This window comes from Syngnathus leptorhynchus, chromosome 15 (genome assembly GCF_054491065.1).
Source record: "Syngnathus leptorhynchus isolate UIUO chromosome 15, UIUO_Slep, whole genome shotgun sequence".
NCBI lineage: Eukaryota > Metazoa > Chordata > Actinopteri > Syngnathiformes > Syngnathidae > Syngnathus > Syngnathus leptorhynchus.
In genome coordinates this window covers 3,835,968-3,863,837 of record NC_141209.1, presented here as the reverse complement: position 1 = coordinate 3,863,837, position 27,870 = coordinate 3,835,968, and the positions used below count along the sequence as shown (strand labels likewise).

General features: G+C 44.9%; 1 protein-coding gene across 3 annotated transcripts in view; it reads left to right on the top strand.

The window, feature by feature from the left end:
- Window positions 1–26,080, top strand: part of msrab (methionine sulfoxide reductase Ab) — a 31,292-nt gene extending 5,212 nt beyond the window's left edge. For all 3 annotated transcript variants that reach the window (XM_085931929.1, XM_085931928.1, XM_085931927.1), the window contains 5 exons: window positions 9,691–9,759; window positions 9,846–9,965; window positions 11,639–11,743; window positions 20,087–20,193; window positions 25,579–26,080. In XM_085931929.1, the coding sequence (XP_085788055.1) occupies window positions 9,691–9,759; window positions 9,846–9,965; window positions 11,639–11,743; window positions 20,087–20,193; window positions 25,579–25,752 (575 nt within the window). In that variant the 3' untranslated portion in view covers window positions 25,753–26,080. The remainder of the gene's footprint in view (window positions 1–9,690; window positions 9,760–9,845; window positions 9,966–11,638; window positions 11,744–20,086; window positions 20,194–25,578) is intronic.
- Window positions 26,081–27,870: the final 1,790 nt, after the last annotated feature.

The window sequence follows — 27,870 nt, the reverse complement described above, 5'->3', positions numbered from 1 at the left end:
GCATGCAAAGAGGGGGGCTAGCAAAGGGGAGGGGAACCCCCACGGGAGGTGGGTTGGGAGGGCGGAAGGGGGACGTTGGGCGGTGGGCGGCTCGGCTGACAATGCAAGGTTTTGCCCCCTGACCCCCTTGGCGCTCCATCATCCGTCAGCTGATCGCGGGAAACAGGACAGCCGCAGGAACAAAAAAAAAAAGAAAGACCCCACCACCCCTCTCCTCCGCTAACAACGTCGATTGGAACGTACCTTACCTCCATCTCATGCTTCACTTCCCAAACCTTTACAATCCATCTGTTAAAGCTGCATTTCTATGTCATTTCACTTTTCCAAGGGCCGTTGTAAATTTCAGGAAAAAAAAAAATACGATTCGATTCAACGCGTTTAATTTCGCTTTTTATTTCTGTACACACAAGCTCCCGATGTGTCGTTCATTTGCATTTTAGTGCTGCTCCTTAGACACCCCCATCCTTTCATTTTAATCAAGACGTAAAATATCTGTTTTGGTGTTTTGCATCAAAACTGGCAGAATTGATCAAACTATTTTCAAGGTGCAATTTTGCCGCTCGAGTTACGGCGAGTGTTACTATGTTGCTAAGCGTTGTTGCGGTGCTGTCGACTCCAGTTTGAGCTACAGTGCATAGGACAGACACACACACACACGCAGGGCCAGGCATACAAGCGCGGCTGTAAAATCAAAGCGACATTTTTAGGCCCTCAAAGACGTGCACAAAATGGCGTTTTTCTATAGCGGATAGAAAGAATAGGACAAGGTGGATGTGGGAGCGATAAAATGAGCTTAGATTCCCAATGCCGGACGCAAAACTGAAAAGAAGTCCTGACTTGTGCTTTGATTTAGGGAGATAATGGATGGGTGGATATTTTTTTCTTTGATTCGGTAAGGACAATAAATTAAATCCCTTTGATTCCTTCAGTTTTTTTTATTTTCCCATCTTATTCTTTCTTCTTTTACCTGTCAAGGAACTCAGATTTTTTTTTTCAAAATACTATTTGTCCGATAATAAAATTTTGTGAATGACATTTATAATTATATGTTTGAATGTACTCAGTTTACCATATGGGAACACGTGAGGTTCAGTAAATGAGAACATCATCGTCTGAGGTCCACCGTACGAGATTATTCTTAGTTTACTTTTGAGAACACAAGTTTGACATCATAAGGATTGTTTGAGAATTCGTGAGAACGATTTAGATGATGAAATGAGGTTTTATTTGAGAACTCATGAGGTTCATGAGTATACGAGGATTCCCACGCAGGAAGAAGGCTGCGGCTCGGAGTAGAGCCGGGTCGGGACGAATAGAGCGCAGGCTTCGTCCCCACTCGGGTAATCCGATGGAGAGATTAGCAAGAAGGCAGCATTTGGGCGGGATTATGGAGTCATTAGAGAGGACTGGTGCTCCAGAGCCTCGCTCATGTGTTAATATGGCTTTGCACGTCTGCACAGATTGTCTTCCGTCGGCTGATGAATACTCTCACAATATTAAAACGGGCCTCACCTCTATGTTTGTGTACCACAATCGATCATTTTAAGCAGAATCGGTTTTATTGGTCAATGTTGCAACACACAAGTTTTTTTTTATGGCAGTTCAGTTGCAGTATTACAGTGAAATACAAAAAGATTAGTTTGACGTGTACACAAATGAACAAAGTCAAAAAGAAAGAAATCATCCTATCTTTCATCCTCACTGAATTTCTGTAATATATTTAAATATGACTCAAAAATGTCCCTGTATGTGTGTGTGAATGCAACCCATATTTTGTCGTAGCTTTATTCCCATCTGTCCACCTCAAATATTTTCCACTCCATTAAAAATCACTGCACTGGATTAATATGTGACATATTTCATATGAAACACATTTGCTCTATGCAATCAAATCTGCAGCACTTTTAATACAATCAAAGAAATGTAATCATTCAAATAATATTGAGTCATTTCAACCTGCGCAGATGAAATCGCTATGTAGCATGATTGGGGGCAATGCGGCCTACATGATGATGACGAGCGGGTTTAATCGGGATCAGGGAGTGCATGCGTGTGTGTGCGTATGTGTGTGTATGTGTGTGTGCGTGCGTGGGGAATTACCACAGTCTGTTACATGGATTTCTTCTATTTGCTGTGTAAATATTACTGCAAGAATTGGTGGGCTGTTCTGTTCATTGACAGCTGATCGATGCATGTTTGAGTGTGTGTGTGTGTGTGTGTGTGTGTGTGTCGCAATTGTCGATGTCCTCCAAGGGAGAGCAATATAACTCCCACACTCCAAATAAAATTGTCACCTTTCGACAACCTTTCTGCAACTTTCCTTTAAGCACGCAGACTTCAAAAAACAAAATCAGCCGCGTTCTCCCCCCAAATTGACAAAAATCCCGCCGCCTCTGCGCACACCGTGCCCCACTTCCCTTTTCACCATCCTCCCCCCAAAAGCCTTCCTCCCTTTTTTTTTTTTTTTTTTTGTCAAATAAATTGCTGTGTGACCTACTTCCCGTTTTTGCACCGTTCTTCTCATGTTCACATGTTATTGTTTGACACACGACTGATTCGCTTTGGGGCGGCGTACATTAGGGAGAAAGAAAAAATAAAATAAAAAATGAAAATAATGATACAAGTGTTAAAAAAAAAAAAAGATGGAAAAGCGAAGAAATTATACTGCGCTGTGTAACCCCATTTGACCTTTTTCGCAAAAATACAATAGTAGACCGTATGTTTGCCGCTTTTTAAAATGATAAATACTCTGCTTTTGAGTTTTTAATTGTACTCGAGATGAAACTACATGGCTGACATATTCTGTGATGAACAATAACGTTCACAGAATGTCATGCAGGCAAATCAATTTTGCAGCCTAGTTAAGCAGAAAGCACTGCGGTCTTTTTTTTTTTTTATTTGACTAATATGCGTGACTAATTTGTAGACTCGCAATGCAGTTTTGGAACTCTGTTAAGTTGAGCATCGCTGTACACTTAAAGTCAAGAGTGGTTGTATTAATATTTGTTCATTTTTGTATATGTCCTAGTTTCTGTGGTAGTGTTGTTAGGTTCACTGGAGGTTTATGGTATGAGAATATGTGGTTGATTGTACAATATCTTGCAGTATGAGGTTTACGCAATTAGATCATGTGACATTCATTCAGAACATACTAATGACATGATAGTAATTATGAGAGGAGCCACATTAATTGGATGACAAAGAAGTTGACTGTCTTCCCTCCCACAATGGCGCACACAGCCCTTTGTAGTTGCGCGTATGAGCTTTACTGCATAAAAACGATAAGTTTACTGTATGTTGTCAAATGCGCTGCATAAATAAAGTCCTGTAAGGCAAGCCTCAGGTAATGAGAGAACTACTAGCTGGAGCAAACTAACTGCTAACGGGCTACTAACTGGCTAGTCATTTCTTACTGTCATGGATAGTTTCAAAATATATATTTTTACTGATTTTATGTTCAGCCGTTGTTGACAACGTTTGTGAGAATTATGAAGGTTTCCAGTGCATGAGCAATTGTTTAACGCGCCGCCACATCACGGCAGTCCACTTCCTGTCACAGCGCTAAGAGCGACCGGGCTAAGCCACTCTTGGCCTACATACGAGCCTAAAACAGCAGATTAGGGAACTGTCCTTCTAATCCCATGCACCAGGGCATGTGCCACTGTCGCCATGCAGGCAGCGGCCAATCGGCTTGCCGCGACAGTCACTCTAGCCCCACCTCCTCCAATCCATAACATCTCTTTTTTATGTGTGGGCATATCTCTATCAAAATAACAGCACACTGAGATTAACACCCTCCCTGCCCCTCCTCCTACCAGTTTGAACCACCTGGCTTCCCCTTTGCACTCCCTCACCTAAAGCACCAGTCCTGAGATTAGGGTTAATCTGGACCTTGTGTCATCCCGCATCCATCCATGCATCCACCCATCCCGCAGCAACCCCCACACGGCTCCCTCTTTACCAAAGAGGCTTTGCTTTTCAAATCCTTTATGCCTCCATCCTCCCCTTGCGGTGTCTTTTGCGCCAACTTTTCCCTCCCGCCGCAGCCAATCGGCGAGGCGAGATTTGTGTCCCCGAGCTACGCTGCGAAAGACACGCGAGCGAACTGATTCATTGTTTCCGCTGCTTTCAATGCGTTCTCAATTGGCCGCCGCTGCTGCTGCCGCTGTGAATAGTGGGTTGCATGCAGCGGTGGATGGTGGCTCCACGTACAATGGAGGGGCTTTTAAGTGATTTAAATGGAAGTCTGGAGGAGTCATCCCCCCCCCCAAAAATCGCCCATCAAGACAGCCGGGTCCTCGCTCAATCTCAGCCCTCGGGGTCAAAATGAAGGTTCGGCAATGGTGGCGTCAGCAAACATATTGTTCCCCTGCGTCCTTTTCATCCGTTTGGCTTTGTCTCAGTACATAAATGGCATCTTCTCCCCCGAGCAAAGTCTCTTCAGGAATAATAATGATAAAAAGAAAGATGGTGGGATGGAGATTTAGCAAAAGATGTAGACCAGAAATAGTTGGTAAATGGAGGAGGGGGTTGTAGGGAACGAAAACCCTCAAGCGTTGGTAAAATGCTTGAATGAGAAAGACTGCAGACCATCATAAAAATGTAAAGAGTCAGCATGCATTCATTGCTGCCTTGGCCCATGTGGCTGAGGTTTTTGGGTTCAGGTCAATATGGACGTTTCGAGTCTGATGCCGATTTTTGGCAGAAAATATTGTCGATTCATCGGAATGTATTACACTTGCTTAAAAATCCTATTTTATCATAGGGGCATAAAAAAATGAAGTCTTGAATGTAGGATTAGGACAATAATCCAACTTTTGTCACATGGCCTAGGTATGACTCCAAATTTGTCACGTCGTTGCTTTTTGAATCCGAACCCCCCCCTCGTGGAGCGTGACGCTACTTTTAACCGACCGTGTCAGAGCAATCAAAGCCTTTTGTTTTTCACACCGTCCCACCTGCTCGCCGCCACGTCGGAGGGCCCTTTTGAAGCTACGCTAGGCGGTGTGATTTATATTCTAATTAGTGCAAAGTGAGACTCAAGCAACGGTGCGATTACACGCCCAAAAACGCTCATCAGACTCGCGAGTCACACAGTTGCTTCCAAACAAACAAACCACCACGTTCGCTCTTCACGAACGACAACATGGCGGCCAGCGTGCCGAGTTCACAATGCAGCGCGCTGCGTGTGTTTATTCATTTCCAGGTCACTTGATAATCTCTTTGATACTTAAAGCACATCTGCACATCGCTCTGCTCTCGTTGGCTCACAATGAAACAGCTGCAAGCTGGCGTACGCATTAAATCCTGCGGCACAACACACACACACAAGCCTACACAGGCATGTACACACACAAGTGCCCATTAGAGTGAATGAGCAGACACACACACACACACAAACACACACAGGCAGGTGAATTCTTTGATAACTGTAGTCATTTACAACATGTGCTAAATCGCCATATTGAGGGAATGTTTTGGTGCTTCTGTTTTGTTTAGCAACTGGGCTTCACCTGAATGTATTGAATATTGATGTTATTTGCAATCAAGCAGGTCACAACGATAATGCTATGCATTGTTTTACTGTAGTTGGTTGCACACGATGATGCCGCAGACAACCAGACATTGGTTGGTAGTGTTTGCGTTTCTTACACCCCCCGCTACCTTTTTTCCTCCTTCTCCCAACACCGCAATCATCCTGCATCAACAGGCAGGTGAACCTGTCTCTTGGTTCATCTCTTTCTCTATTTCCTGCGCTCTTTCTTTTTGCCTCCCCCCCTAGTCCTCACTCTTTGCTCCATTTCCATACGTACGCTCGCACTCCCCTCGTGTCGGGGTAATTACCTGGCATTTGCATTGCAAAGTCGCCCATGCCGCCCTCAGCTCCTCCGCAGGTGATTGAGCTTCATTTCCCCGCCAGATAAGAGAGCCAGGAAGAGGAAGAGAGGGAGTTTATAATAGGAGAGATAGGGAGTTGCAGCAGGCTGTGATGTTATTCTAGCTCGCGGTACATGTGCGGAAACAACAGCCTGACTTTTCGTCACTTGTAGAGCGTACAGGATGAGACATTAGCCGCCCACACTTAAATAATCATCCTTATTACCATCATATCGCTCGACTGAAATCATACAGGCCCTCAGGCGTGGACTTTCGTTTTATGCATTTTTCAAGATCATGACGCAGTCAATCCGTGTGATAATCACTGAGCTTCTTTTTGCGCGAAATATTTCGTAGCCGTAATGACGACATGAAGCCCGAAGGCAACCGATGGAACATTCTGTGTTCACACCTGTGGCTCACATTTGCTGAGTCATCGACTTGCTTGAGATTGACTGACTTGAGTATGTTTGTCATTGGATTATCTTAATTTTGAAGTACAATTATCTGAGAGTTACAATATAATCAATGGGCTCCAACAATTCCTGACCAATTATGGTTGTGTCCTTTGCAAGCATCGGGTATTAACTATCACGTCTCAAAGCAAATGAATGACGGTAATTGTTGAATTAAAGCAACGCGCGTTTTGAAAATGTTACAAAGTGTCAACATCATCATTATCTGCGATGTGTTGGTTAGAAGTTGGCTGTCGCTGCGTGATGTTGCAACGCTACATTGAATCAAACATAACTGGCTAAATGGTTTGTTTACAGACCATTTACTGTATTTGCATTATTTGGGATCCCGCCTACATTTATTTTGCATGCGCTTTAACAAGCTATTATTCCCCCTTTCCGGATTAACGCTTTCGAAACAGCAAAAAAAAAAAAAAAAAATCCACAGCAGCAGGCCGCGCTCCAACCTGCGAAGAGGCCTCTGAGCACCACCGAATGGCTCGAGCTCATTTGCATGCACGCCACCGCCGATATTTATTTAAATTTAATTTCATTCCCGCACGCGGTGTGGCGTAGGCTTTTGTGCCAGAGTCATATTAACCCCTTGACTCGTTATTATGCGGTGCACGCCGTAGCCCACGCGCCATGAATATTCATATCCGTGGCGCTTTCCAGCGGCCGCCCTCACCCCCAACACCCTCCTCCCCACCCTCATGCTATGGCTGCTCGCAAGTGTGCCACGCTCAGCCATTTGTCTCTCCCTGCCGTCTCGCTACCAGCTCCACTACATTTGTGTCCACCGAGGCTTGAGAACATGCCAGATAAGACGCAGATGCCGAGTAGGGAGAAATGTAGGAGAAAATGGCTGTCGCAGGTAATTAATGTCATGTCAAGGTGAGGTTGTGGTGGTGGTGGATTTTGTTGTGCCTCAACTTTGGCAGAAAGAATGACCAGACACTTAAATGTGCTGCTGGTATGTGTTCACTATAAACGATCATGGCAAACATGGGAGTGGGCGCTACGATGCAAAAAAAAAAAAAAAAGGCTTCTTCACTTCCCACAAAATTATGATTTATTCTTAGAATCAAACGTGTTGCCGTGTGAGACGCTGGCATTCCTCGTCATCACCTGCCTTTCTTCTCGCCAAAGTGCATCACGGGACGATGGTTCCAGAGGGCCCATCTGGGCATTACGCGCATGAAGGCTCCGCCCCATCATACGTTCCCGCGCCGTCTGTCCGAGCAGCTCGGAGACGCCGCATGGCGCAAATCTGTTCCACCCTCTTTTCGCGGCAGGGGTAGCTTAGTTTATTTGAGTGCGGCCCTGGTGGGAGTTGTTTGCAAGCACGCTCAATTATCGCTTTCTGTACATATGCCCCCCCCCCCCGTCTTTAAAATAAAGACCCCTTCTATTGAAGATGTTCATTTGCTCTCCTCCTCCATTCCTTGACTCGCTAGCGTCTTTCCTATGTACTCGCTAACCTTGGCGCAAACACTCCAGCAGATTGCTACATGGTAGGGGCACACCAGGTTGGGCTCCGACTCTCAACCAAACTCTCCCTAGATGAGCCAATTCAGTCCTGTGCCATCCAACTAATAGCCCATATTTATTGTGACCGCTTCTGATGCAACCCTGCTCACGGAACTTCTGGAAAGCAGACAGCTAGCAGTTCTCAAAGTCAAAAAAACTTCACTAGACACGGAGTTTGACAAATGAGCCACAAAAGCAAGCCCCAACTACATTGTTTTGTTCATTTGGCTATTCCCAGTCTTGCCTCCCCCCCTTCCCCTTGTTACCCCTATTCCTCCTCCACCCCCCTTCCCATCCTCCCATGCAGCAGACGGTAGTTGGCACCAGTATAAAGCTTCAGCCTCCTCCGACGACTCGTGCCTAGTTCGCTGCCAACCTGTGAGAAGCTGGGAAGGGCTAAGAGGGAATGGATTTTTCGTTCTTGGGGGAGGTATGGGGGGGTGGACAAAACGAGCAGCCTGGAAATCAACCTTGCCACCACCGGTTTTAGCATTATCATGCTATCACAAAATAAAATAAAAAATACTGGTCATTGTTTTGCCCTGGACCGCCGGTCACCATCTGATATTTTGATCCGGCACAAATTGCTGTTTAACGGCAACAACTGATGACCTGCAAGTTTCACGATTCTTGGATATCCTTGAAAACAAAAGCGCAGAAAAAATATCTAATTCCAAGCAAAAAAAGAAATCTAGCAATTTTTTTTAATTACTTTTTGTATTGTGGAATGCTTAACACACATGGTTGTGAATGATTTGGAAGGGGGGGACCTGGCACAGCCTGGACCTCATCCAGCCTCTCTTTTCAAGGGAAGGGGGCATTACAACCACTTGCAAAAGCTGCTGTGAGTACAATCAGATTGCGTGCTTGCGTTAGGTAGAATAGCGGAGGGCAAGACGGCAAAGGCGTGCAAATTGAAGTTGCTGAACAGCTGGCTGAAGTGAGAACAGGGCGGCTTGCAAACAGCTCTGTTTAGTAGCATCTTTTTTTTCTCCCGTGTCATCACTTTGCCTCGTTAGATTTGCATTAGTGGGCTTGTTACGTTCACAGAGAACATAAAGCAGAAGGCTCCAGCTTGTGTATTGATCACAGTTTATTGCTGCAAAATGTTTTGGATCGGCTAACATACGTTTTTGTGTGCGTGGTACTGCCACTTACAGAATTGGAGGGGAATCCCATGACCCAAAAGACTCGAGCATACAATTTTTTTGTTTGGGTATCCAATTAACTAAATATCCCAACTACTAGACTGGACAAAAAATCTATTGTTAAGCTTTGAGTAATCTCATCTGAAATGTAGTGTGCAGTAAGCACAGGTCTCTGGGCCACTGTTACAGGATAAAAACATCCACAAAAGGAACTATTTTATCTTTTTCCATTCAACTTTTAATTCAGGTCATTGCCATCACGTCTCTGTAAGCAGCTCGAGAGTTATCTGGGGTTGACCTTGGAGCAAGTGTCCATTATTGGTGTGTGCCTAAGCTCTTAGTGCACCCATTGGCCTGTTTATCTGCCGACTATTAGTGGTTGCCGTACCAACCGGCCTCGCTTAGCGGAGATTTACACGCTAAGTCACCTCAGTCTTCTTAGCCGAGTCTAATCCCACTCGCACATCTGTGGGCTGCGCCGACATCACATGCGCTCCTACTTTGCGCGCATTGACTTTTTTTAGCGTGCTAATTCCATGTAGCGCCATTAGCCAAGCGCCAGACCTGTTCAGCCCTTCTCGGCAGTTGCGATGGCTTTTTGCATGCAAAGTGTTATTTATAAAGTGGAAAGCTTTTGTTAATTGTTCACTCTATCTTTCCACACTTGTTTCCCAACGCAGACAAGCATGCAGTCAACCAGAACACAACCGTGGAGCCTTTTCCCCAAGGCATGGGCACGATCATGTTTGGTAAATGCTTCAATCACATTTTTCCACGGTCAGTAATCGTCCACAAGATTGAACGGCGTCACAGCAAGACTGATGTTTACGTGCAGGTATGGGTTGTTTCTGGGGTGCCGAGAGGCTTTTATGGAGAGTTTCTGGGGTCTTCTCCACCCAAGTGGGCTTTGCCGGCGGCTTCACACCCAACCCCACCTACGAAGAAGTCTGCTCAGGTAAAAGCTAACCCTTGATGTTTTGCTACTGATGACTTTCAAGCACAATTTCTTGCGAGAAATGCAACGGCGAGACGCTTCATCATTTTTTGATCTGTCGTTCGGCATGATGCGCCAGAAAAAGTCCCACAGTCGGACTCGTTATAGCTCTCGCGTCTGCTCTCTGCCTTCCCTTCATCTTGCAGGCAAACTCGGAATGCACCGCTCCAGATGGGCTGCGTATACCCCCTCCCCCCCCTCCCTTCTACCATCCCCACCCACCCATGACCTACTTGTACGGATCGGCTGCGTTCTGCGCTGTACTGCGGCGTTTCTCGGCAGAGGTTAGCGCGTACGAAGCGCCATCACCGTTCCCCGAGACTGCCATTTGGCACGGGCTTAAATCTCAAAGCCCTCAAACATGCCCGTTACCTGTGTGTGCGTGCGCTTCCTCATCAACATTCTAATAGATCCATGTAGGGCATTGATATATAATTCAAATAAAGATGTCTGGCTCTGTTTGGTACGCTTTAATTATGAACTCCTCGCGCTTTCCGAAAGGCGCGACTGCGGCGTCCCGACGGCGGGCGAATCGGGATCGGACACGGAAAGGACGAAGAAGGCGCTTTGAGCTTTTGGCTGGCAGACTTTCTGAGCAAAAGCCTTTCAAGGGATTGTGCGTCAGCTATAGGATGGAGCTGGATGACAGCTCGAACTTGAGGGGGAGGGCGGGAATAAAAACTTCTGACGGGAAAGAACATCTGAAGTAAAGAACGTCTGGAAGAGAAGGTGCAGGCGTCGCTCCAGTGGCCGTGACGGAGCGGAACGACGGCCGCGGTGAAGAGCTGTCAACACAACACGGTCAGAACGGTCAGAGAGAAGGACGGGACTGATGGTCGTTGCGAGTAAAAGCTACATAAGGATTAAAGGGCAGACTGAAAAATGGTAATGTGACAAAAGAGGTTAAGTCGTTGTCAGGGAACAATATTAGATGCAAAGGCCCTCTTTGAAAAATTTGCCTCTGTCACCAGTTTCATTTAATGGCAGAAAATGAACAAGAAATCAGCCATTTTGGGTCTGCAGGAGAAATTGTCCAAATGAGCCCCAATTGGAAGACAGATGAATAAATCACAACATGTAATATATATTTGTTATTTATAACAATTACAAGCATTGAAATTTCAATCAAGATTGAGAACACAGTTGTGCTCACAGAGTTGCAACAAAAATAAAAGAACAGAGGAGTTCAAGACTTTGACAGTTTGAAGGGAGTTGAAAACAAAGTTTTGACTACAGGGGGTTGAGAGGACAGGATACTTTGTCAAAGTCACTGCGGCATCCGTCCCGACGCGTGCTTCCCTCGAGGCGTTTTTTCGCACCTGCCTCGTACAGTTGGCTCAGATTGAACGCTTCATTTAGCCCCTCGGTGAAGTTTGTTTGGACAGGTGTGAATGCCGCAATCAAACACAACCGATCAAAACAACTGCATGGAGAAAATGTTGAAGAGTGACACTGATGGTGACAAAAAAAAAAAATTTTTTACAGTGTACTGGTTTGCTTTTTACAAAGTTTGAGTCTTAATTGTTAAATTGATTTTTTGTAGCGATTAATTGGCAAAACAATCACCAGATGAATCAATTATTCAAATAATGATTAGTTACAAGTCTAAATTCGATTTCTGCTTTGTCTTGCAGGTCTGACTGGACACACTGAAGTGGTGAGGGTGGTCTTTTCTCCTGAAGAAATAAGTCTGGAGGAGCTGCTGAAACTCTTCTGGGAGAACCACGATCCGACACAAGGTAGGAGGGCTCGCACGCACACACTCCCCCCCCCCCAAAAAAAAAAAACCCCGCAAAGCACACTGGAGGCATCCCAAAGGGGACACGGGCAGCGTATTGGAGCAGAAGGATGATGCCCAGACGTGTACGTTCTGGTGGGGGTCCTGTGGGTGGATGTCAATGGCAGACAGTGTTAATGTGTCTGACATCCAGCCATCCATGGAGAGACATGCCAGTGTGGTGTGTGATGCCCCCCCCCCTCCAAATATCATATATACATGACATATGAGTCGATATTTAAAATAAAATATAAATACAGTCGTACCTTAACTGACCTTTGAAATGAAGTCAAATTGCCATTTATTTCTTACAGTCATCAAAATCACACCACAGTATTTAAAATATTAAAATATTGTAAAATAGACTAATAAAACTGGTAAAGATGAACATAAACTGGTTTTAAAGAGTGAAATTAAACTAGATTAGCGGGTGTTTCCTTGCAAGTGTTTTTCATTTTCTATTTGTGTTTTGACTGTTTTTCCCCATTAAAATAAATGGCAAAGATTTCTTATTCTGACAAAAATGTTAATGAGTTTAAATAATTTCATATTGCTTTTCTACATGTGGTTCTCTGTTTTATTTTTAGTTTTTGCATTGTTACTCTTATATCGTGCCATTACAAAAATAATTATAATAATTTCTGGGCAATAAGTTTGCTTAAAAACTTTGTTCTGCTCACTGGAGGTGATGTAAGAAAGAAAATGGACTGGGAGAGCGTTGGATGAGGAAGAGAAGGCTAAGAGCTACTCTGCTCACTCACATGGAATGGAAAGGCAAAGCGAAAAAGAGGCTGGGGGTAGGACGCAAGCTGGGAGGGGGCTGAATCAAAGATTTATAGGCATGCTTGTCACCACGCGCACACACACAGACACACACACACACGAGCATGCACACGCACACCACATGTACTCGGTGACATTACTTTAGTTCATGCCGTCATGTTTTGCGTCTGTCATGATTGCACTTACATATTCAGCATGACCCAAATACAGCCACGCATCAACTCTGGAACAAACTAAAGCGGATAAAGATCTTTTATTGTCAGGATGTGCGTTTTTTTATTGGCTGGTTAAATTTGCTCCAGAGTGATTAAAATTATTAATCATTGCAAAACCAGTAGCCTATGTTCGGCCATTACATAGAAGTGGTTCGGTTTGTTCAAGTCATTGGTGGAGAAACACACACTTACATTAGAACCTACTTGAGATAATTAAAACTTGACTTGGTAGTTTAATTTCACACTTCAGCCACTCCAGAGGCTCAACTACACTATTTGTATATACAAAATTACAATTGATCTCAATGAGAAATTTCAAAATTGGACCTTACTCGGCGACATGGTGAATATCATAAAATGACTTTCATATTTTTTGCGTCACGCAATCAAGGATGAGAAGGGAGGGGGGGGGGCTGAAGGGGTCGTCAAGGTCATCCCAAAACAGCGGCGCTACATTGGAGCTGTAGCTTGTTTTGTGTGTCGACTCCGTGGGCAAAGACGCACCAAAGGGGCTGTGCTGATGTAGTCATGCGTTTCCCCTGACTCACAGCCTTGCCTTCCTCTCATGTTTTATTTAGGGCGGGCGCCATTTATTGTCTATGCGCTCCAATCCATGGTTTAGAAAGTCACATTTTTCGTATATATTCTTTGACTTCCCGAGTACGCCATTGCGGCCTCGCATTCATCCACCCCACCACCACCGATTTGAGGTTAAAAAAAAAAAAAAAAAAAAACCTCCTCTGATTTGACAAATGTGGCGTGATGTGGCCCGCTGGCTGTGCCTTCACGCGTGCTTAAGCTCCAATTTATTCCGTCCACCTTATAGTGATGCACTCGGAAGAGAATAGCAGAGTGGAGGAAGTTCATCACTTGTATATACAAAGACAGGAGTTTGTGATTTTGGGGCTGGGGGCGAGCTCACCCTCGTTCACTTTGTCGTTGGCTGGCACGTATGGAAGCATGTTCCGCCTGTTTCGATATTGTGCGCCGCTCCGCTTTGCCTCAGTTCAAAGGGGTTTAGTCCCGACAACGTGATGTCGGGGCTCGCGTCGTCTCCGCCAATCCCGGCTCGGATAGCAACATTAGCAGCCAATCAGAAACTTCCAGCAGCCATTGCCGTGTGCCCTCTTTCCATATTCAGCAACGCTAGTCTCAATCCGCTGGCTTCTCTGGGATGTTGCATAAAGACGACCCCCCCCCTTACTTCCACCAACCTACAAAAAGAATCAAAGCTCCCTTATGTCTCGTGTTATGACGACGCTTCAATAATGCAACCTCACACATGAGCGCACGGTGACAAACTCATAAAAGTGACATCGGTGTGTCAAAGTGCATCAGAGGTGGAGGCAGGAAATACCGTTTGATATTTGCGATGGCAAGTCACCCAACTTATTCCCACTTTAATTGCTCATAGTTCATAAGAAGGCCTTGATTTAAAAAAAATAAATCCCCTCAATGTTTTCCCCCGTGAAACGTCTTTTCGAGCTGCTCCAACATTTCTCATCCCCCTTTGCGCTAAGCTCCACAATCAGCTTATTATTCCCCTAACCCAACCAAACATGCTCCAATTCTACTTTTTTTTTAATTTTTTTTTTTAAATGCATGCCTCCAATCCTCCATTCCCATCGCAACCTTGTCTTACCTGCCCCTTCCCTTTCCTTCATTGCGGCGGGCCCACAAGGCAAACGAGTGAGCGAACGAACAAACGTGCGGCCCGGCCCGTCAGCAGAGCGGCGCGGTTGAGTCGACGGCTCCCCGAGGCCATCCGCTCGCCACATAAACACTCTCGCATCCCTTCGCTCTTCTTTTATCTCTTAGTCACTCTCTCCTCCCAGCCCCCCCCTCAACATCATCCCTCCGCTTCCTCGGCTCCCCTCCTCCACACCCGCCGCTGTTCATCTTAACAAGCAAGGCCTTTACCCCCCCTCCTCCTCTTTGTCTCCTTTTCTTCGTCTTCCCTCCATCCCCTCTCTTTTTTTGAGGCCATGTACTATTTATGATATGACTTACTGATGCTGCGTCAGTGAAGGTGCATTCACCATTCTTGATGCTTGATCGATAAATAAAACAATATTTTTTTTCGACGAGGAGGTTTTTTTGTTTCTTCGCAAATACACATGGAAACTAATCCACCAGTTTGGCAACGTATTGTAGTTTTGACTGTCCGATTTGTTTGCAAGCAGCCTGCCAATGTGAACATGAAGCAATCTGGAGCAAATGTGTATTTCATCTTCTTTCATGTTTCATGAGCATCATTTACTTGTGGAGCTCGATAAAAATTGCAGATCCAAATTTTTTTTATTGCAAGAATATTGTTGCCTATGTTTTCCTTAGGTTCTTTGTGAATAATGCATAAATACTAGTGAAAATGTTATACTCATGCCCGAGGGTTAATCTTCAGGGTGTCAGCATATCTTTAAAAATTTAAATTTCCAAAATAAAGTCCTTAATTATCCTTAGAATTGACTTTTAATCTGTAAACCCGCCATACAAAACGTTGTCCAATAGTGTTGAAATAATAAAATAAAAATTGTATACTGAATAATAATATATAACGTTAGCTGTGATCCTAGTAAAGATGTTTCAAATGGTTTTTTTATTATCCACAAAAACATTATTTAAAAAAAAAAGTGTAATGTGATTTGGTGCTAATCCAAATTATGTTTCAGGTTTAGAGGGCTGCAATTCCAAGTTATCCATTTGAACTTATTTCAAGCATCCCAACTGCCAAGTCTGGGCTTCAGATGATGCACTTTTTTTCTTTTTCTTTTTAAACAAATGCAACAAACCCATATTGGCTATTATTGTGGCAAGAAAAGGGTCCAATCCCGAAAATAGAAACCAATCCTCCCATCTGCTAAGTCATATTTGGTGGCCGTTGGTCCCGGACAAATGAGCATGAATATTCCCCAATAATCATATCTTCACCCCAGCTGGCTGCGACACATGCCAATTCCCTTTTGGGGGTCCCCCCCTTGTCGCCCTGAATCACCACATTGCCTCAATTTGGGGGACTCTTCCCCCACCTTAAAAAAAAAGAAAACCCCAAAGGAGATCACCTTGAACTTTGACCCCGACCCTTGCCATCCCCACACTACCCCCACATGGCGTGCTCATTACCAGGTGTCACTTATTACACGCTTGACGGCTGTAATTTATGGAGATTGCCCGGCACGTGTCTGTGTGTGTGTGTGTGTGTGTGTGTGTGTGTGTGTGTGTGTGTGTGTGTGTGTGTGTGTGTGTGTGTGGGTGTGTGGGTGTGTGTGTGTTCACTTCTATATGTCCTTTTGCTTATGTTAAACTTATAAAGACATCTGTTTGGAAGTAGACAAACAACAACAGAAAAGATCTCATTAGAGCACCGTTTATGACACCTTGGAGCAAAAAGAACAGATAAGGATAGAAGATATGTGTTTTCGTGAGAAAATTGAAAAAATGGTTAAATTAGCAGTAAGCTCCACGCTTTCTATGCCCTTGAAGAAAACAGAAACATCAGTAGCCTTGGTAGCTGGAGAACTAGTGATAATTGTATCCCATCGGAATACATTAATTCTTTGGATTGGGTCCACCGCAGATATATATTTGGGAGGGGCGGTTGGACCGTAATTTTGCTCAAAACGTCGAATCCAAATCAGTCGTGGTTAAGTGCGGCAAACTATTGCACCATTTCATCGTTATCTCTTACAGTATTGAGACTGGGATGTTTTTTGATTTATTCTGTTTTATGGTTCCCAACAATACGCATTATGCTAGTTTGGGTGCGCAAGCTAACGACGGTAAGAAAGCAATTGTGAGCCGCGAAGTCACGTTTGAGAGCCTCCGTCTTGGAAAATACACGCAAGGAACAACAGTGATCATGATGTGGACGTACACTTGGTTCTCCCATCTCAAACACACACACACACACACACACACACACACACACACACACACACACACACACACACACACACACACACACACACACACACACACACTAGATGCCATTTCTCCAGCTTAGCCTCACGTGACTATTTGGCTCCGAATATTGTCACCCATTTGCCTCCTCTTAAAGAGAGGCTGCACGTGCAAATGCGCATGTTTGTGTGTGTTTGTGTGAGTGTGAGTGTGTGTGTGTGTGTGTGTGTGTGTGTGTGTGTGTGTGTGTGTGTGTGTGCATCCACCGGGGATGCTCTCACTATCCCAAACTCTGCCTCTGTCTCCAGCGCATCAGCGGCGGCTTACATAAGAAGAGGGCAAAAATAGCTGCTGAGAGAGAAGGGCGAGAGAGTAAGAGCGGGAGAGAGAGGGCTGTGTTGGCACGCACACGTAGTCGTAGCGGGACTGCAGGGCACACCACAACCTACTAGCACGAACGCACCACCATAAAAGAACTAACAACAACAAAACACAAGAGAGTCATCGAGCATTTGCCCCTATCATTTATTTGGATTGCACCAGAGTGCAAATTATGGCGGAATAGAATCTGCTTTTATTAGTCCCTCAATGGAGAAAACTGTGCTTTTACAGCAGCAAAGTGGCCGGGAGCAGCACATAAGGATCATATTAAAGAATCAAAAATGAATGACTATGTGTACTTTTACAACGACGTACATTAATTTCAAAATTGCCTACACACCGTTTTTGATATATAAAAAAAACTAAACAAAAAAGTTTTAGAGAAACAAACAAATAACCAATTATTATTATTTCTTTGTTTATCACATTGTATTTGTTTATACACATTCCTGCAATCTAGTTTTTGCACTTTAACAGAGAGGCCACAAAAACAACACCACCAGATTTTTTATGAAACAAAGTTTAGAGCATAAAATATACTTGGCACATATCTCCAAAGAAATGGAAAAAGAAATCAATACAGAAGTAAAAAAAAACCTGAACTAGATGAAGCGCTTACAACTGCTATATCTTCTTTTGTAGCCTTGCAAAAAGCAATTCAAAATAAAAGAATCAGCAAAATATAAAAACATAAACATAATAGCATGTGAAAACAAGCGGCAAGTATTAAACTTGTTGGGATTTGGTCCCGCTCCAACAACCATTGATCACTTTACACGACCCGGTTGTGACTCTTTGTTACGACACTAAATGTGACATCAAGCTTAGATTTTTCCATCAGCCCTCTTTTTGCTCTTGTGTTTTACTACGTCATATTTTTCTAGTGCTGCTAGTCACCTCAGTTAAACTCCCCGGGTGATTGATCACATTGATTCATAATCCCATTTCCACCAATGAGATGTTTATCGAGTACTGTGCAATGTTAAGCTAACATTTGTTGTTTAGGCAATTGTGTATACCTACAAAAAAGAATTGCAAGCTAAGCACTATTGAAATTGGACAGATGAATTGGTTTAAAAAATGAAGGTGACCCAGCGATGGGCCTCTCCCACGTCGGAAAAGAACCAAAACGCGCCGGCTGGCTTTAACTTCTCTTGACGGCTGTTACGTAAGGCGCATTTTTAATTTGCCTCATTTACAGTCTTCTCGTGTTTTACTTCCGTGCGAGCGCTGGACGGCCCGCTCGGAAATCCAGAGGCAAGAGGAGGCCGGAGGGACGCTACGTGGCGAGATGAGGCTAATCCCCGCTCCGGCACTTGTTAGCGGATGAAGGCTCGTTACGTAAAAATACAACGGTGGTGGGTAGGGGAGGGGTGGGGGGATGAAAGAGGGTCAAAGCAGCAGCAGCAGCAGCAGCAACGGAGGAGTCTCTGGAAGAAAGGCGCACCCTGCGAGTGCATCAACGAGGCGGCCTCGCACTTGATCCCCCCTCTGCTCTTTTTGGTTCAAACGTGCACATGCTTTAAAGTGTCGGCTGGAAATGAGCGGGGGGCGCGGAGGGGTTCGAAAGATTAAAAAGCCTCTGAAGAAAAGAGCGAAGGACGAGGATAAACAATGAGAACCATCTTGCCGAGTCGTTGCAACCAATCCCGGCAGGTTCAAACGACGTCTGTCTGATTCCTTATTCCGTTTGTCTGTCAACTGTTTAAAAGGAGGCCACTTTGGAACGCTCTTGTTTTCAGCACCGTTAATTAATATTTTTACGGGGTGGAGGTCAGCGACCCCCGTGAGGCGGCAGCGCCGTTTGTGCAAGTGAGCGCGTGTGACCCCGGGAGCCCCTCCCCCTTTTCGGTTGAACCCCCCCATTACCCCATGCTTTCAAGAAGCAAGGCTCTCATGCATAATGCAGAGATACAGGGAGGCTCTCATTAATAATTACTGCTGCCTTTGACGGATGGTGAAAATAACGAAGGGGGCTGTTAAAAATGGAGAAAGCGCATGAGAGATGGTTGGGTTGTTTTTTGGGAAAGGGGGCTTGTGTTTGTTGCCGTTGTGTTTCTTTGAGGACTCAATTCTTTTGGGATTGGTTTTGGAGTTGGAATAATCAAAAGCAAGGCTGGCGCTGTGAGTGGGCGGAGCTAACCGCGAGCCGCTTTGATTGGGCTCTAACCGCGCTGATGATTGAATAAAACAGAATCAGGCTTTTTAAATTCGGGTTTTAATAGGAAATGTAGGAGTGGAATTATTGCTATCCCATTCAGTTGATCGAATAAAACTGAATTACATTTGTGTATCCAACCCGAACTTTACCTGACAAAAGTCATTGAGCTAGCTTAATGCTAACACACGATGCTAAACACCAAAGGCATATAGTCTTTATTCTTTATTTATTATACTGCCTCCAGCATTGTGCTGCTATTGCAATAGTGGGGCTAGCTAATATAAAAAGTTATCAATTTAGTTGGCAGTGTATGCAGATTTTTTTTTGTTAGTGTTGCGTTATCATTATAAAACAGGTACGTTATTGTGATTATTGATTTTCTTGTGATTCTTCTATCAAAAGTTTGGTTATGTTTAAAAATATTGTAGCTGCTGTCACAGTTGAACAATGAAGGTAGACAGTAAAGATGCGTGAAAAAAAGAATGATATGGAGGAGAATGAAGAGTGCGAAATAAAACGCCAAGGCTTTCACGGACGTCAAAGCCGCTCGGTTGCGTCGCTTGTGAAGAGCGCTCAAGTCGTGGCAGCTCTTTGGCCTCCTTATCCGCGCGTACTTTGCTTCGGTCCTTCAGAAACACTCTGATGTAAAGCTGATGAAAATGTTGACTTGCAGAGCCGACAAAGAAAATGAAAGCGCGGCCACCCACACCGGCATGCCGCAAATGCCGAAAGTGAACACCGAAAAACGTTTGGCTCGGCCGATTCCAGATGCGGGATGATGACATAATTGTAAAAATTGCTTTTAGATGCAAATGTGTACGAGATGATTGTGGCACTTATGCTAGCTATTGTGTTTCCGTTTACGCAGGTATGAAGCAGCACGCCGACATCGGGACTCAGTACCGTTCTGTCATTTACACTTCCAGCGCCGTTCAGCAGGAGCTTGCTCTCAACAGCAAAGTGGCCTACCAAAAGGTATGTAGACAATACAAAGTAATGTTGCTAACGGGAATATAAAAAAATTATTAGAAGTTTTTAGAATTTAGTCCTAACATAGGTGGTAAATTAGCTTTGAGTCATGTTCGATTCGATTTGCTTCACTTTCAGTTTGTATTGATTTTAAATCTTTTTTTTTAGTTAAGCTGAAAATTGCCGGGTCAAAGGTCATTTCAGTGTTCTCCCACCCACTGTTTTCAAGGCACCATCTCCAAGCAATCATAGATTCCTGATATCAATTTTAAAAGGTTTTTGTCTCTTCAAAAAGATGTTAAAGCGTCAACGAAATGATGCCGTGCGCATCATCACTGCTCAAATGAAGTTGCACTTTACTTTGAATATGGAGCTGTTGTGCTCCCATTGAGCAAGTTTTGCCCGGTTTCAAGTGTGCTTGTGCAGCGGCAAAAGCGAATGCGCGCCGTTGGCCCGTTTGTTTGAATAACAATGGAGTGGCTTGCCTTTGGAGTGGCGATCTCTCCGACTCGGACGCCGTTCAGTTAAGCAAAGCCACCTGTGTTTTGTAGATCGCATCTACATCCTCGCCCTCATTCAGAAAGAACACAAGAGGGAGGGCATAGGTCATCGGAGCGGCACACTTCGGGCTGGCCCCCCTCCCCCTTTTGTTCTCTCCATCCATCTGTCCATCGGGTCCATCTTTCCGTTGATCCGCCCATCGGCTTGACGTATAAGTCATTCAGCCGTAATCAGTGGGGAGCGAATTATGACCGTCCTTTTAACTCCGGGGTCAGCCGTCACAGGCCAAGGGCTTGGTGGGAAGGGGGGGGGGGGGGTCGTCATGACGACAACCTCCCAACCTTGGCCTTGGGCTGGGGTCAGAGGTGAGAGAGGGGTTGCAGCTGAGACCGGGGTAGTGGGAGGTGATTGAAGGCGAATTAATAGAGGAAGGTAATGAGATCAGAGTGACGACCTGATGAGGATGACCCCCCCTTGGCAATCAGCTGATCGTGAACCATTCCTCGAAAACTAGTTTGACTATTAGTTATTTGGATAGTGTTTGGATTTTATTGGAATTTATTTTTCCATCCATCAAATATTTACTCTTTTTTTATTACGTAAACAAAAACTTATCACCTGATATCACCTACTTATAATATAATGCATTTTCAGCTGTACCACCCAGTTCTAGTAGGAGGAGTCAAAAATATAATAATTAGGTCATCACTCCAAATTTTGGATTTGTACCTGTATCCCCGACACTGAAATCCAAAGTACTGCTCGTAGTGTATATGCGACATAAAGGCTCTTCGTATGGAGCGTCTTGTCTTGTCAGCTCCCCAGTTGACGTCTGAGATTCTCTAACCTAGTTCGCAAAACACACATTTACAAACATCTGACAGCCTTTTCCATCCGCCAGCGACGTCGACGATGCTGCTGACGCCGCCGATCTGTCAGCGACTTCAGTTTTCGACCGGCGCTCCGCCGGGAACGCAAATCCGACGTGCGCGCAAGTAAAATGGCCGACTTGCCGCATTAGCGCCTCCCGCCCGCCCTCGTTTCCAAAATGGCACCAAGCGACTAAAAACGAAAAGGCCGTCCGCTTTCTTGTCGGAAAAAAAAAAAAGCAAGCGTGCATTCGATGGGGCGACAAGCGTGAGTGGGTGAGGCCAGAGATAAGACAGGCGTGGCAAAAAACAAAAATCCAGACACACACACACACATGCGCAGACATACGTTTGGCTCATACCCTTCCAGCCCAATGAATAATTAACCCATATGAAAAGTCTCTTCTGCAGGGCTTTCAGTTTCTTAACTTCAGCATTGGGGTTGGGGGGGGTGAAAAGCTTGTTTAAGTACCAGAGTGGGGGAGGGGAGAAGCGGGTTCTTCTATAATGAAATTTGAAATTTGCAGAACATCAAAGGCTTCTGGAGCCAAGCGCAAAGGCGGAGCGCCCCCCCCTTCCCCTCCCCACCCACACTTGCGTCGCACCCCCCTCACCCCGTCTTCACCCTCCAGGCCCGAGGAGAGGAGCGATGCGATGGGTTGATTCGGAGGAGGACAGGGTGGTGGCATGAAGCCGCCGCCACCGTCGTGTGTGTGTGTGTGGGGGGGTGTACAAACAATAGGTTTTATCCAGCCAACCTGCACATTGCGCGTGTGCGTGAGGCCTCGGAGGGGTGAGTGTATCCTCCGATAAGGCAACTTAATAAGCTTGAAAGATAGAAAGGAGGTGGTGGGGGTTTGGATTGGGGTTATTGGGGGCGGGGGGGGGTTGAAATGCCGCATAATGTCTGCGTGAGTGTTTCAGCCAGCCACACAAGGTCACATGAAGACTTGTTTCGAAAGTTCTCACGTTTGTTAAACACGAGAGTTAAAAGGGGCGACGGGATCTTAAGGGTTGTTTTTTTTTTCTTCGTACGTGATTGCGGCGGCAGCTTCACAAAATGTAGGCACGCTGGCTAAAGATGAGAGAAAATAGATGCTTGACCCTCACTAAAAGCAAGGGGGTAAATATACACACAAACATACACACACACACACACGCACACACACAAGAGTAGAATTTCGTGTTCTACTTTTCTTACAAGCAAGCAATGCGACAGACTTCTTTTTCCTCTCCCGCTCATGCTTTGCTTCACAATCATCTAAAATCTTTCCCCTTTTCGACCTCGTTTAATTGTGGTCACCAATTGAAAATTTAAAAGAATTGAGGGGACTGCTGAAGTCAAATATTTGTTTCTTTCTTTTCTCCAATTATTTTTTTCCTTTTAGGATGATTTTATTTATTTTATGAGCTGCAAAAAGCAACATTTGAAAAAAATCTACATTTTAGAATATAGAATATAGTTGCTAAAATAATCAGCCCTTACGTTACGCAAATGTAATTTGAAAAAACAACAGCAGCCAAGCGGTCCCTATTGCGGTAAACCAAAAAAAAAAAAAGCGACGTCGCAATAAGCGTCTGCGTCGGGATTAGACTGAGGCGTGATTACATAAATCGGCAAATTGAGGTCATATCCGTCTTCAAATGTCTTCGCCATGAGTCATCGAGTGTCACATAGTCGATGTCAAAGTGTGGCCGCCGGCCTTATGAAGGCGGGCGGAAAGGGAGGTCGGGTTGAGGGGGGGGAGGGGGCGAAGTCAGCGGCACAGTGGGGTGTAGGACCCGAGTACATTTGCACTCTCTCTCTGCATCCTACGCCCTCTCTCGGGGTGTCACGTCCTATTTGTGTTGCAGGGGTCTGTGGTAGTGGTAGAAGGGGGGGCTCGAGCTCTCACTGCCGTTCGCATTCTCTTTTGCTTGGCTGGAGAGCACCGAGAACTCCATAGCACAAAGCGGCGCTCGGAACGAGGCGGAACGCGGGTAGAAATACACCCGTTCGGTCGTGTCCTTGATGGTGGAGCCTTTCCGACAGGCACGAAGGAGTCTGACTGGGCCGGAGCAAGATCAAAAACACAGGCACGGTCGCACATACACACGATCCAACTATTAATCAAATTTAAATGCCATTTGAACAAAAAAAAAAACCCTGCTTCAATAGACCTGAAGTTTTTGGGGGGTTAATCACAGTGACTTCAAATGGTGTGTATCGGTTTGAAGGTGTGTACACTTTTGCAACCACATCAGTTAATTTTGATTTCACCTCTCAAAGATTTTTTTTAATGCTTGCAACCATTTTGAAATCATTTATCTTGTTCTTATTTTTGGTAGAACGTGGCATGTGTAGACTTTTTATATCCTGTATTAGGCCACAGGGCACATATAAACAGATTCACTCACTTCTATTGACTTTTTAAGATGAACACTTTCTTTGGTCTCATTATTTGGCCTTTTCCTTCACTCCCCAGAAGCTCTCAAAAAGACATTTGTTACTCTTTTTTTTTTGCCGGCGTGTGCGCTTTATTTTTCCGTGACGAGCAGTTTAACGTGCATTGTTTGATACAGATACAGTGATGACAAGTCGGAAGCACTTAAGCAGATTTACAAGCTACGTTTTGTGCAATTCATTGCATGTATTCATTATTAACATTCATATGTGGATGTTCGATGAGGGCATGAGAATCTTTATGCCTCTGATTGTCTGTCGGTTGGGGACCCCGAAATTGATCTTCGCCATTCTGAAGTATAACATTTCCTTTCCATGTCTGCGCATGTTCATTTCACACTCTCGAGGTCCCAACTTATCACAGATGTGACATTAACGTACACACTATTATGCTTTTGTCAGGCTAAGATCTCAACGTCTCGTTCGCATGCAACGTTTTGCTGCCGCTCCAATCAAGCGAGAGAACCCACGTCAGGTTAGCCATGGCGGCGTGACGTCCTGCATTCTGATTTATAGATCTAAAATGGCTGCCGTGTTGTGACTGCCGTAGGATGGAGCATGAAGGAAGCTAGGTAACGGTGGTGGGGGGGGGGGGGGGTTGATGTAGCTTGGATGTTGCAAGCCCCCCCACCCTCCTGCCCTGAAGGGTTTGCTACCACAGTAGTTCCGTGGTGATGAGTGGTTAATTAGGCCATGGCGAGCGTAGCAGCATTTATGCTAGCATGCTGTTTAATGTAGCACATGCTGCTGTGTCACGCCGCTAAAAACGCTAAACGCGCGTCTCTTCTGATATTCCGTGCGCTGGGATTTGGCTAACGGTCGCCCCCGCGGGGGGATTAGAGCCTTCACATTGTAGCAGGCAGCTGCCGAGGACTTGGAGGTCAGCTGCTGCTTCAGCCTCTCTGCAGGGTGCACCGCTTTTGATTTGGAGAATCCTCTGTGGAAGTGGTTCGCATATCAAGTACCACGCTGCCCCCTTGTGGACAACATTAGATGGCAACTACCTTCATGCCTGTGTAATTGTTTCTCCTTTAAGGATCTGTTGAGCATTCTTGTAGGGCCCAACTGATTAATCGGATAGCCCAGAAGACCAAGTTCCTCACATCCAAAGATTTTCTGATGTGTGAACACCTCGACTCGGACTACCTGTTGTTGTCTTCCCGCCTTGATCTGCAGATGTGACGATTATACGACGGAGAAAATCACACGGCCCTTTTTAGTGAGACCATGAAAGAGTTTGAAGCCTCCTCTCAAGGTGTTTAGGAAAGTGTAAGCACCAATGTGCGTCACAACAAAGAGAGCCGATGATGCCTCATCCCGCAGCGAGGAAACCACTGCACTAGAAAGAGAACCATTCTCCTTTCTTCTGTCACTCAGCACAAACTCTTTGCTGCCCTTGATGACATGGAATGAAAGTGATGTAGATATCAAACAGAATTTAACATTTGTATAGGTTCGTGGGAATATGGATGTAATTTGTAATCTTATCAATACATTTCGCGTCTCTATCACGATTCAAAATGGCGCCAGTCAATAGATTTGATCCATTTTGTACTCCTACCTTTGTTTTATCCATAGGAGCTGGAGGCAAAGGGCATGGGCACCATCACGACCGAAATTAAGGAGTTGCAGCAGTTCTACTACGCCGAGGACTACCATCAGCAGTACCTGGAGAAAAAGCCTCAAGGTTTTTGCGGCCTCAAAGGCACTGGTGTTTCCTGCCCCGTCCGAGTGGGCAAAGATAAGGTGTAAGGAACACTACAGATGATTTAAGGTTAATTCTCTCGTGATTGAGGCCTTGAATGGAAGTGCCAATTCTGAACTTAGGTGGATTTTTATTTCACACTCTTGAGGCCGTAAGATGCAGTTTAAATTTCATTTCCTTGACAAAAAAGCTTTTTTTCCTGAGAGCAGTTGACATGCAGTAACAGCCTTACTCCACACGATGACGACATATGTTTGACATTCACTCTTAAGAACCAGATGGAGTCGATAATGGATATCCTAATTGTATTTTAATAGAAATGGTATTAGTCTGTTTTCAATAGAGCAATAATGTAGTTATGATTGATTGCTTTGTATCGGGTAGTAGTTATAAGACATCACAATAACTAAAATACCATCATGGTTAACTGTTTTCATTTACATAAATCAAAATTTGGAAATGACACAATTTTGTCAGTGTTGTCGAGGTGATTTCTATCCGGCTGCGCAATTCTCGTCACCTGCGCTGCCTCATTTCATTTCGTGCAATGAGTCACCAGCGCAAACATTCACACTGCGTACTGCATCAAGTCTGAAATATCTTCTCATTCAAATGAACACACGCATTATTGTCACATACATATATTTAAACAAATCCGCCCCAGAGCATGGTTAAAAATGAAAATCACACAAAGATCGTATCGCCAAATAAGCCTTTTGGTCAGCCGCAGTTTTGTTTGGGTGCCGCTCTCGTATTTCCCCCTCCCTTTTCTTATTATGTGTGTGTGGGTGTGTGTGTGTGTGTGTGTGTGTGCGTGTCACATCCTGACACCTGTGTGTAGGTGTGGACCGGGGCACAGGTGCAGGTGCAGCCTCTCGGGGCTTATTTTCGTATTGGGACAGATATTTTTGCATGTGTCTGCATGCGGCAGTCTGTGTGTATATTGTGGCTTGCTTGATGGAACCGCATCGAGAGGTATGTGGTCGGGACATCTAGCTGCTCTCCACCACCTGGCTTTAATTTGATTTGGCACATTGTCGTGTTTTTATTTTTGTGCGTGTGTGCAAATTAATGACATCCTTAACTTGAGTGATGGTATATCTCTGCCAAGGTTGAAGAAAAGTGCCAAAGAGAGGTTGGTTTTTCTTTCCCTAGCGTAGGTAGCCTCAGGTGTTATCATTTTTGTAAGCGGAAGTAGAGACGAAGTTCTCGCAAATGGTGGTCGATAGTGTTCCGCTCCAGTTCTGCCCATGGGTGGCGATAATGCACAAAGGGCAAGTTTAAGCAAATTTTGGACAAGCTGTCAGAAGATTTACAGGAAGAAAGTCACAAAGATATGCAATGAATTCCATTGCCGGCTCCAGGTCTTGCTATTTGACTGTTGTTGTTTTTTATTATAAATTTTATTACAGGCTAGAACGGACGTAATTCCACTGTTGGCCAAAAGGTGACAGTAGTAAGAATTATTCAATGTTAAATTGCTTTATGGGGGGGTGTAGACTTTGTGTATTCACAATAGGTGCAGGTATCAACAAAGGAGGGATTCCATGAATTTGAGATCTAATCTGAACTAGAAAGAAAAAAAACAAGATTAAAAGATTTTTCATGTTAGTCAATAGGAGGCGGATACTATGACTTAAATTGTTATTTTGCATTCTCCTTCTGTCTATTGTTTGCAAAAAAGACATGTAAAAAGATCCACAAGGAGGAACCAGGCTTTGTATGCATGTACATGGGTGTGTGTGTGCTGAGACTGAGCCTATTGTGTGCAGATGGGCCTTTAATGGGCCAACAGCTGGCCGCAAACAGCGCGGCGCTCCAGCCGGCTGCTTGCACCTCTCTCACTGACCTACTCTGTGCAATCGACACGCTAACAGCGAGTGCTCTTAAACTCTACTTTCCCTTTTTGTACCCAGCCACTTCATTCAATACTACGAAACACAACACAATTGTGAGAAGTCGCGTTGGTAGTGCGAGCGTTAGGCGTACGTCACAGAGCTCCTAACCCACAAGCACTTATATGAACAGGCATTGTCGCCCACCGCCACATCGAACGCCGCACCCTGTGTGCCGCCTAATGCAAGTCGGCGCCCACGCAAACAAACAAGCGAGACACCTTGCAGAGATGTGCACCCACACATTGTGCACCGCGGCCTCCTTTCCGC